Genomic DNA, 12,087 nt, shown 5'->3' with positions numbered 1-12,087 from the left:
AACACTGAAAGAAAACCAATTAGTTCAATGTGTGCAGTTGCTACAATAATATTATTTCGACATTATTTAATCAAAAACATAGAGTTTTACATCATAAAAGGAAATATTCCTTATATTCGCGCCTAAATTATATAACAGATTATATGATTGGCATAAAGAAACGCATGGGCAATATGCTTTGATTTGCCAATTTATGATTGGCTTACATTCTTACGCATGAACGGAAAAAGTGTACTTATTCATTTTACAACTGAAGAGTAATAAAATTGAAGAAACGTTCTTGCTCCTCAAAATTATTTCAAAGTTGTGGAGGATTCGTTATGACAATGAAGATGCAAGGACGCTTCAATACATAAAAATTATCTCATTACAAGTTCTCGATATGAATATATTATCAGATATATTAAATATATGATTTACAAACATCAGTAACCTGTTCAGGTTGTTTCATATATTGCATCGTGCATTACGTGAGCTCATTTCAGGGCTTGATTGGAACACTTCTGTGCACGCGTCACAGAAAATAAAAAATAAAATAAAATAAATAAATAAATAAAATAAAAAATAAAAAATACTGAATTGATCAACACCATTTTCAATATGGTTCTATCTTATGGTCCATAGATTGTTTAGCAAACATTGGCGTTTCAAAATGTCGCCACCATTAATCAAATATGTTTGACTAGAGTTTAGTTATGTTGGTGAATGCCAAAGAAATATGACTAGATGTTGGAATCAAGATGGGTCCTGGGGACGAAGCCCCAACGAGGCCTCGGGGCAAAATTACCAGAATCGACCTATCTTCAACCTTGTCACTGCGTACATGTGGAACACACGTCTAATAACCTAACACTTATTCTCACATTCATCCCAAATCAATTCAAAAGCAGCATTGCTTCCAGAAGGCGGTTTTCCTTAAACATTTTCATGCGCTATTTTTCCAAAAAGTGCAAATATGTGCAGGTTTACTCTTTGCATACAGTAAGAACAATGTTTTCGCTACGGGCATATTAAAAACTCACAGACATATTATGTCATATTTTCTACTAAAATGCCATTCTATCGTTTGACCATAGTTTATATGCTTTCAGTACCACAGCATTTTCCAAATATGATATTAAGTAGGGGATTATCATAGGGATATGATAATGATATTAGCATCATTCCAAATATGGTTATTGACTACGCACCACATCAACATTCTAAATATATGATATAAAACGATACATACATGTCGGTTGTGTCACCATGTTTACCAGCCACTGAATATCTACACGTAATGGAGGAATAGTCGCATTCAAAATCAATTTCCTATTTTCTGTCGCTAAGCAGCGCCTCTTCGACTTCGTCAGATAACCAAATTTACACGTCCCATGAGTTCATTGTAAACTGCTATCACTTCCTTTCCTGCACACTATCTTCTGCATACACTATTAAGGTTTCATTACAACAAATTATATCGAGTCAATCTTTTACTTCATTCTTCGAGTTTTTGCTAAGAATTGCCTAGTTTGGTCCCACTGTGCGACGGTGAGAATGAAGGTATGAAAGTAAGAAGAGTGAAGAGACACATTCAAACTGCTGTTTGCGCGGGAATATTAAAAAAAAAGGTAAACGAGGGGAACAATAACATTTTCGAACTTCAATAGAATAGGGGCTTAAGGGATCAGAACTTAGCCCAGCGAAGTTCGACTTTTGCCAACACTTATCACTACCAATGATTTATTTTTAAATTTCGTTGACACATCAAATGCTTCCAATTTGGAGGAATTTATTAGGGTCATTTTTTCATCAACTTTTTGTATCGCCAGCATATTATTTTGTGCATACGTGTCTAGTTGTGTGATGTTTTTATCTATCTACGTATATACAAAACATAAGTACACACACTCTTTATATATGTACGTGTTAGTGTACTTTAATATGTTAATTAATAATAAGTATCTTAAATTCGGAACTTTCATTCATTAAGAAATTAAGTAATTACTATAATTTCAGACATATGTAGTAGCCAAAGTATATTTTGGATTTTAAGTACAAAAATTGAACATATTGTTCACCACGATCGATCAATACTTAGAAATTCACAAAGAAGGCTCCTTCTGAATTTCCATTACATTTTACAAAATATTTCTTACCGTAAAAAGATCGAAATTAAAATGCTATTGATGTGGTTACATAGAGAATAAAATTTAAAATTTTACATTTATTACTGGAAATTAATACTGTCACCCATTTCGAACAATTTAAAAGCACATAGTTTTTAATGTATTAAAATTTAATTTCTTATCGATAGTATGAAACGTTGTAAATAGTAGTAACTCTTCATAACTGTTCTTCTAGTGAATCTGTATACAACCAAAGATAGTTTTGTCAAGTTTAACAAAAAGTCCAAAATAAGACTCTTCTTGAAAAAGGATACATAGGCTAATGATCGTTTTTGGTTCCTGCAATGGTCTTCCAAGAAGATTAATAAAAATTCAGTGTACCATAACAACAAAAGCTGCTTTTCTGATATATATATATATATATATATATATATATATATATATATATATATATATATATATATATATATATATCATAATTATTGGTAAGGTGAGTGTAAGGGGCGCCGAATTCTACTTCGCCCCGGGCGCCGAAATCTCTAGCTACGGCTCTGAATGTATTACATACTTAAGAGGTGTAGTCACAATTAGTCACCCAGAATAAAATTGCTGACTCTTGTGAAAAGGGTTTCCTACATCATTGAGAGAGTGTATTTTATTGTATTTTGAATTTTAAGCCGGGTGAGTTTGTTCACCAGACCCTTAACGTAATTCTAACTCGCGACAGACAAATCTTGCCATTGATAATCAGTGAAAGTACTGACTCGCAAGCAACGCCCGCAAATCGCCATCATTAATTCCGAGTCAGAACATTCTCTTGTCACTAAACACAACGACGTACAATTTATTTCTCCAGCTACTCTTTTCGCATGCCGTACAGCGGCAAGGCATTGCGACGTCCAACAAACATTTGCAGATCGTTCAAGCAGACAGCAACCGTACACCACTAGTTTTAGTTCGTGATGTGGCCATCATGTGGTCCACCATGACAGCGCCGTAATTACGATGATGCAAATACGGATGCCCAGGCGTGCATTCAAATGCTGTTGCCGTCCGAATCTGGTCTGACGAACAGGTGCACATTACTTGGGCCAAAGACAAACTGGATATTTCCCGTAGAACTGTTGGGGCTTCTGCGAAACCAGTTTTACGTCCTGTTCGGTGCAAAACATACAACTACCTGTGTGGGACATCACAACTGCTGTTGCTTCAAGTTTGAGGTTTTCATGATTAGTACTCGCTTCCTACTGGTTCCAGCATGACGCTGTTACTTATCGAACACATAGTCCTCTATCAGTAACCCACGCGTAAATGATGCTTCCACATTACTCTCTTGTTGATGTTCATTTTTTCTTTTTCTGTCAGTGGATTTTAAACTTTAATTAACATATAATATTATAAGAACTTGTTTTGTATGTGTACCTTAAGTATTTTGTGCTAACAGATTGTCTACAGAAAGTTGGTCAACATTTATAGAAATGATTTTGTATCCCCTACACTAGCCGTATTTCCACCAGCGGATGTGCTCGATATGACGACCCTGTCTATAAACTATAGCCCGACACCGAAGTTTCTATTGGAGTAGGCTTCTGTTCAGAGAAATCTGATCTAGTTTGAACCACTCCTCCTTGCAAACTTCCCACAAGCCAGTCAATGTGCGTGGGCGACGTAAGGAAATCGCTCGCTTCAAACACCCGAAAGCACAAAAGTTCACTGATGTGGCGTCGGGAGACTTGACAGGGATGGCTGAATATGGGATAGCATGGATTCCAGTTTCACTCGCTTTGCAGGCCATGTATGCCACAGTTGTTCGAGCTGTGTGGCTGGCTGCTTTGTCTTGATGAATGATGACTTTCGATACCTCAGCACCATACAACGACGAAATATGCTGCCAGTATAATGGCTCCAGAACGTGTTGTTGATAGTATGCTGCGTTAATTTTCACATTTCGTGCAACCCTGTGAAGGGGAAGTTTCCCTTTATGGCAAAAAACTGCAACCACCATGAAACCACGGGGAAAACTTTCGCGGCACGCGCGGACCCAATTGGCATGGTCCGTGACATCCTTGGGAGGATAGTAAATGGCTCGAACCTGCTTGGAGTTTGACAAATAGATCCAGGTCTCGTCTAACGTGACCACATATTTCCATTTGTTCCCCGCTAAATACCGTTCATAGAGCAGTTTCCAATAAACCCTGTGTTCCCGGATGTGTTTGGCATTTAGTGTGTGAACACGTGGCTTATGCTTAACTTGCAGGCTTAAATTCTGACTGATTATCCTCTGCATAGTTGATTTGGATCTTCTACCACTCCTGGCAATGTCTGTTTGTGGCGGCGGGTTCTCCTGGGTCACTTTTCGAACCACATCCATTGTACGTTTCGGACGGGGGTGTTCTTCTCGTGCCACTATGCGCATACCTGCTTCCTCTGGCTGTGCATTTTTGTTGCGTTTGCCTACATTGGCAATACCCTTCTTGAAAATAGAGAAATCCTTGGACGAACACTGTTTTGCAATTGCACTGTAGCTGTATCCGATGTCAAAAAGAGTGGTGATGTACCCCTCCCAAAATGGGGTCACGTTTGGAGGCATGCTACACTCGGAACACTTCATTTCCTGCTACCGAATTCTCCACACAACTGGTTTCTGATTGCTCTGTTGTGCTTACTGTCTGTGCAATTATAGCGCCCCTGGAGGACGTTCTACTTGGTTTCCATAAATGTGGACAGACCTTCTGTAAATCTACAAAATAGAAGCTACACTAGAAAGCAAGAATGAACTCACTCTTGTTTATTATCTGTTACGTCATCGAGAAGTTTACGTAGAAGTCTGGTAGCTACATCATCTAGCTCTTCTGGATTTGCTGTTACATATAACAAGAGTTTGTACAACTTTCTTTTCATGAGTCCGTTCTGAAAGGGAAGAGAGTAAGATATAACATTCTTAGAATTTAAATTAGTCGTATCTTGTTAGCTTCTCAGTGTATGCTAATAAGACTTAATATGCACTTTATTTTTTTTTTAAATTTTACTCATGCATGATCATTTAGTGAGTATTTTTTTATTTTAAATTAGCTTTAATCTCTTGCTTACCAGTGACATCCATGTGTATGTTATGAAAACGTATCCCTTATTAAGGGTCGTGTTAATCTTGGAGATGATGAAATTTCTTAGTGGATGAAAAGCAAGATTTAGTTCTACTATTTCCCCTTAGGTCACAGCACATAACTGACGGAAAAGACAAAAGAATGTGTTGTCTCAGTAGATGACAAGCCTAAGGAAGCATTCAATTACGACACACATGTGTTTGTTTTGACGATAAACAATTAGAAACTTTTAGATTTATTTAGAGATCGGGAAAGGAAAAGCTTTGTCTTTGATCTCCGGTTAGTGTTGCCAACCTGAAGCAGTATAAAATCCCTTCTGTGCCGGTGCTGTGCCATCAGTTGTAGCTCAGAATAATCTCTAAAATACTCATAGAATAATGTAACAATTGGGGATGAAACTGACGCACGACACGGTACTTAACTGCGAAATTATGGTTGAATTTAAACAAAATTCAAATGTTTTAATTTTGAAAATGACTAATTGGGGAAAAGGTGAGAGGGAGATATAGGTTATGATTAAGAGATAATGGATTAGCACTAGCCTGACATTCCGATGAGACTGGTGTCGTCCTGATCATCTGGATAATGAATGGTTTTCCCTGGAGGAGCCTGGATATACTAGAGTCAGCTAACAACTGGAACTCAATCCTGCTGGGCTACCAGGGGCGTCGAATTCTCTCGTCTTGATGCGTTTCCAATGATGTTCTCCTACACCTTCGTTCCATTAGTCAGATATTGGACTCTATTGAATCTGCGGCGATGAACCGACAGAATGGTACTCCCAAGACATGGAGTTGGTTGTTCTCCATTGGAACGACGTGCCTCTCAAGACGATCCTGCACTTTCTTACTCCTTGTGGCGAATACCCCCTGTCGATATATCCTCCGTGGTTTTGTTCAATCAAAAAATGATGAGTCTGATGTTTCGTAAACAACGATATGTCAAGCTGGGCGGAAAGGAACGCGGAAAGGCAAGAAGGAAACTAGTCGCGTTTATTGACAATTTCAAATGTAACAATTAACAAATATATGCTTACTCAAACTGTCTGGCAATGTACAACATTAATAAAAAAGTTTAGTTCCGTTAGATTTTAAATGTTCATAGTTCTGTCGTTGATAAATGTAATTTAATAAAGTAATTGAATTTAGCGAATTAAGAGTCTTCATCCCGGCGAAATTAAAATACTGCTAATTTTACAGTAATTATGTGATATCTTCAAATAGATAAAAGATAATCGAAATATGGAACAAGAGCGCCCTAGACAATATTATTTTGTGTGAGGTCTGTTATCACAAGTCACCTAGTGGCTTTTCGTTTTCAGCTGTTTAGAAACGCGAAAATAAATGCCGATTTTGAAAATGGCTCGAAATCGAAAGCAGATAAGTGAGTCGTGATAACGGTATCTCATGCAAAATGATATTGTCTAGGGCGGTCTTGTTCCACATTTCGATTATCTTTTATCTATTTGAAGATATCACATAATTACTGTGAAATTAGCGGTACTTTAATTTCGCCGGGATGAAGACTCTTAAGAGTTTACCCAATTATTACATTGTCACTTCACATCTAGTACACAGATACTTCGCACTTCAGAACATCAGAATTTCCCTTTTTCAGTCCAAATGCTCCACAATGGAAATAATTGTTTTTAAAAGTAATGTAAATGCTGTCTTCACGTGTGCACAATAACTATGCCCTATATATAACGGGCTATACAGTCTTTTAAAAGTAAATGAAATCGGTATTACAGCACGCACCGGTATTATAGAAAAATGATACCTGGAACGCAAGAAATTAATTTGGCTCTCGTTTCTCTTTCTGTTTCGGTAGTCATTTCCAAATCAGAACCTACAATTGCTTATTATTATTTTCATGTTTACTTTGTGGTTATTTTACTTACATAGTTATAACTGTAGACTACATCTCAACCTAAACTGGCTTAAGTTTCAACCAGTCAAAAAAAAAAAAAAAAAAAAAAAAAAAGAGCAGCAACCTTAGTAGATCATCAGCGAACTTCATGGAAAGTTGATTCAATTCTGACAAGCCATTCTTAAGGAATAATTAGTTCCGTTGGGTTTGGCCATCGCTTTTCTTCAAACTTAGCCACTGACTTCAGAATATTTCAGCTAAATATAATACGTTCCTTACGTCGATCTGGCCAATTTTGATCCGAATCTGTCAAGCCGATCGGAATTTGGCCTTGTCGACCTTTGAGTTTAACTCTAGTCCGATCTCGATCAAATTTTACAGACTTTATAAATAAATGATCCATGACCTTGAATTTCGGTAGAAACTGATGGACATAGGTCTTCACCATTTGCCAATTTTAGCAGCAGACTCCTACGTTGGTTATTATTAATAGCTTTCATATCGATTTTGGTTCAAATTTGTTGAGTCATTATTGACCTAGTTTCGTATTTCATTTGCTCCTAATCTTGATTCCTGTTCTCTCTGAAATGTAATATAAAAAATAAAATTGGAACAAGGTTAAATAAAAATTTGGCTATTTTGAAATGCTAAAGACTTCTTCGTCACATGAATAACCACATAACAGTAACTTCACCTGGGTGGATTATCATATTAAGTCAGTTTGACGAGTGCCCTGTTTTTTGGTAAGTCTGGTCACCATAGCATGAAGGCCAGGTTGATCTATACTTTTTGTTGTATCTTGGTGTCAGGAATCATCTCCCAAACGTTGTCGGTATTGTTTTGATACACACTGTATATTTCTGGGCCTTACCGCCATCTACGAGGGAGGACCCAAATAACTGGAACTTTCTGATAAAAAACGTGGCCTTTAGTTTTTTAATAGAACTTTTTTTATATATACAGCTCTAATCGGCCTTAAAGTACTCTCCATTGGTACTAATGTACGTGTACAAACGATATTTTGAGCCAACAAAGTGATACATGTACGAAAACTTGGCTCTATTTTTCACATTTATGTTTTCGGTGGAAATCTTAATATGCAAATAATAATAATAATAATAATAATAATAATAATAATAATAATAATAATAATAATAATAATAATAATAATAATAATAATAATAATAATAATAATAATAATAAAAAGGTTATTCGTGGCCAATAATAACTGACAATGTGAAACCGATACTAAAATATTCTCCCATCAAGCGTCTCATATGATGCTAGCAAAAAAAATACTACCCACTATAGTCAGTGGCGGATCCAGGGGGCGATCGGGGCGATTGTCCCCCCCCCCCCGGAAGAGGAAACTTTCTGATTTTATATATAAATAAAACTCATCCAAGAATTTGGAGCTCTTAAAAGTAGCTCTAAGTAGCAGTATTACAATCCACCGCCCCCCCGAGAAGTCCGTTCTGGATCCGCCCCTGACTATAGTTAATGAGATGTGAGAGACTAAAACCAGCATTAGCTTTAATATTAAATATCTTTATTAGTGTTTTCAGTTGGAAATAAAAAAGTAGGAGAGAAACGAGAGGTTATCTATTACACACCCATATGGTCGGGGATGGAACCAAGGTTTCTTCGCACTAAAAGTGAACGCACTAAGTCATCATAACCCGTTAGAAAGGCCAATATTTGCTTTCATTGGTTAAGTTTTGTATTCTTTCACTGCATTATTTAAATACAATGTAAACTTAACGCTTGTCTGTCCAAGAGCAAACCCCTTTTCTCGCTTATGTTGTTACAACTATTAGCAAAATAAAATATTTGCAGATAAGTACAATTTTAGAGATATTTCTTGGTTATGTTATTAGAATAATTACCTTTGCTTAATAGCCATGGCGCAAGTTCACAGCGCGACTATCGACAAAGCTAAACTATCTATAAAATACTGAGTTTGCAATTAAGTGCATAGCTGCAAGACCTAAATCACATGAGAAGGCAGTGAATTATCTCCCACTGCACGACTAGCGTGCTCGTAACTCCTCACAACAATTTCAACCAGACATGGAAATCCACTATTACTACAACTTCTGAACACACGTGAGGCTATTGGGGACATATTTCTCCTGGCAATGTTTCTCCGCTTGGGCTTATAATTGGGTTCTAGCGAAAAAGTTTAGATGGAGTAGTGGAACCATGCTACTTTCAATTTTGATAGGAGGGACCTCTTCAGTAATACCCTTTTTTTTTGGGGGAGGGGGGACAAGTTATGATATATAGTTCCAGCATGGCAGAAACTTAATAATAGTTTGATTTCTATTTCAAACTTAGTGCATTCAATGAACCTTAGAATTATTATAATCTGTTTTCTCACAATTTTCTCACCGAGACATGTAAAAAATAATGCAAAATGACCAATATTAGTGTCAAATCCATAGTTTTCGCGATCGCTGAGATGAATAGTGATACTCCAACAGGCGTTGACGTCCAAATACAGTCCCCATGCGAAGAATGGGTATTTCAGGTAGTAGGTAAATATTGTTCTCTTTATATTAGAGTATTATATTATTATTATTGTCAAGTTTTGTAGTTCGTAGTGTTCCGAATTTCTAATAACTGAATTTAAAAATAATATTGACATCAAATCTTTAATACATAATAATAATAATAATAATCAATAATAATAATAATAATAATTCTTTCAAAGACGAATATTAATGCAGTTATTGTTGGAAGTGATAATAGTGGCTACAAGGAACAGAAATTCCTACTCACTAAGTATAAGCGAATTGAGCAGTGGCGAATCTAGCCTGGGGCCGGGAGGGCCTAGGCCCCTAGCTTTTGGAGTGGCAAAAATGATTTAAGGTAATATTTGTATATTTTTGGAAGTTTATAGTAATCTCATAGTCTGGGGTCTGTCTCCCCCCCCCCCAGTTTTTTCCCTTCTAGATCCTTACTGAAATTGAGGCCTGGAAATTTAGATTTTACAGGGTAATATATCTTAGAAAAAAATTCCTTCTCGAAGAAGTATGCGACTTGGTTTCCCCTGTTTGTAATGACAAAGAGAGGGAGAGTAGAGGAGTTTGCTTTGATTGTCTATCAGCTTAATTGAAATGAATATTAGATAAAGTAATATAAATTTACCTGTACATTCTTAGGGAACACATCCTTCAGTAGTTTCTCGTTTTTCATTTTTGTCAAAGATTCTGAAAAAAAAAAAGGAACCAGATGTTTTGAACTTAATTGCAAAGTATTATTTAGTTTGGAGAAGTAAGAAATACTCAACGCTTTTAATACTAACTATAGCTAACTTTTGTAATTCAGTTTCGAAATCTGTGATTACTCTATTTTTCTTGAAGTGGAACTCAAGACGCAATATACATTTAATAGTAAAATCTCATCATGCGTTTACTTCTTGATTAAAGATAGAGCTCCTCCGTGGCTAAGCGGTTAGCGTACGCGCCTTTGGCGTGGGAGACCCGGGTTCGATTCCCGGCGGGAGCTCATGTGGTTCGGATTCCACGTTAATCAGTAGGTCCACGTTTCATATAGCCTCGCTGCTGAAAGGGACGCTAAACTAAAATCAACTCAAAAATCAACTCTTGATTAAAGACTACTATAACCTTGCCAATGCGTATATGTCAAGTACAGAGTGAGAGAAAAAACATCATATGTATGAAACTTGTTAATACTAAGAAAATAGCAGAGGAAAACAAGAACTGTTCCACAGTTGTTAATAGTGAGGTAACTTTTAGTATCAAGAATAACATAGTAAATCCTTCTGACACAGAATGTGATGGGTCCTTGGCAAATTTTCGTTTTGACACTTTTTACTCATGTAAACAGTTTATCGTGCAAGTTCACTTTTGGCACACCACTCGAAATGATTTTTGAAAAATTATAGCTCTTTAATTTTCTTCCATTTGTCTCCTAAATCATTTGCGCTGGGCGACATGAAGAAATCTCACTTCGTATATACGAAATTTAAGAGAGTCATCAGAGGTAATTGTTAAAAAAAAATACAATTATTTTACGATTTGCTTATAAATACGGCGGTTTGGATGTATGGCAGAAAAAAGTACAGTGCAAAAAACGGAAACCAACCTGTGATAGGTGGCAGTAAAAGCACGAGTGATATCAAACCGAGTCAGCATTCGGGCGAAGCTGGTGGGCACGCACGATAGCCCGGCGTTGCCTCCGAAGGGAGCAGGCACGTCAGCGACGGTGAGAATATACGTGAGGGTACTGGAAACAACAGCAGTCCTCTAGCCGCAACCCACTACAAGCTATCACGCCTGCGAAATATTTAACTTTGAAATGCGAAGTATTATCCTTAATAAAATTGTGAAATACTCTGTTTTATTGTGCGAATTCAATATTTAACAATGTTCATAATGAACACAATGCGCAGTCAGTGTTTACAGCGAGTAAATGTTCACTGATTTGCGGATGTAAATCAAATGAAAGGACAACAGTCTCCTACATGTATTGACAGTAAAACAAGAATAAACATGATTGAATATCATTGATATAGCAAGCACAAAGAGCAAGGAGTATTTACGGACTTTTTATCAAGTGTGCATTTTGACTTTCCTCGCCTTCTGCTGATAGCGCCATTCTTCATCAGTACTGCTGTGGGTGTGATAAGACAGTGTTACAACTAGAGGAAAGAAACAAGCTTGAGAGCCTTGACTGGACTAACCATTCATCCTACTTTATTTTACTTCACAACAACAAATTTCCAGCTGAATTTATCAACAAAACACCTCCTAGAGTATGACGTCATTACTTAATACTTTAACCCCCTTCTGCTCAAAAAGACAAAACGCGCTTTGTTGTGTGTTATGGTATACTAAAGGACTAACCATTCCCAAAATTTCAGACTTTTTCGTCCAGGCCCATTGGAGATATTGGACAGTGAAACATGCCAAATTGGCATAATTCCCCAACTTTACGATTTTTCAGGCCTTTGGGAGCACCTACAGGTCTGTAAATTTTTG

At 36.8% G+C, this 12,087-nt stretch overlaps 1 protein-coding gene across 2 annotated transcripts in view; it reads right to left on the bottom strand.

The window, feature by feature from the left end:
- The window catches only part of LOC145671161 (protein EFR3 homolog B-like), a 126,862-nt gene that overhangs the window by 83,084 nt on the left and 31,691 nt on the right, over positions 1-12,087 (bottom strand). For both annotated transcript variants that reach the window (XM_081740007.1, XM_081739999.1), the window contains exons 3-4: positions 10,232-10,293; positions 4,891-5,018 (exon numbers count right to left, since the gene is read on the bottom strand). In XM_081740007.1, coding sequence (XP_081596133.1) covers positions 4,891-5,018; positions 10,232-10,293 — 190 coding nt within the window. The remainder of the gene's footprint in view (positions 1-4,890; positions 5,019-10,231; positions 10,294-12,087) is intronic.

Source organism: Thermobia domestica, chromosome 2 (genome assembly GCF_964235325.1).
Source record: "Thermobia domestica chromosome 2, izTheDome1.hap1.1, whole genome shotgun sequence".
Taxonomy (NCBI): Eukaryota; Metazoa; Arthropoda; class Insecta; order Zygentoma; family Lepismatidae; genus Thermobia; species Thermobia domestica.
Note: the sequence above shows the minus strand (reverse complement) of the source record. Positions and strands in the feature narration are given on the sequence as shown.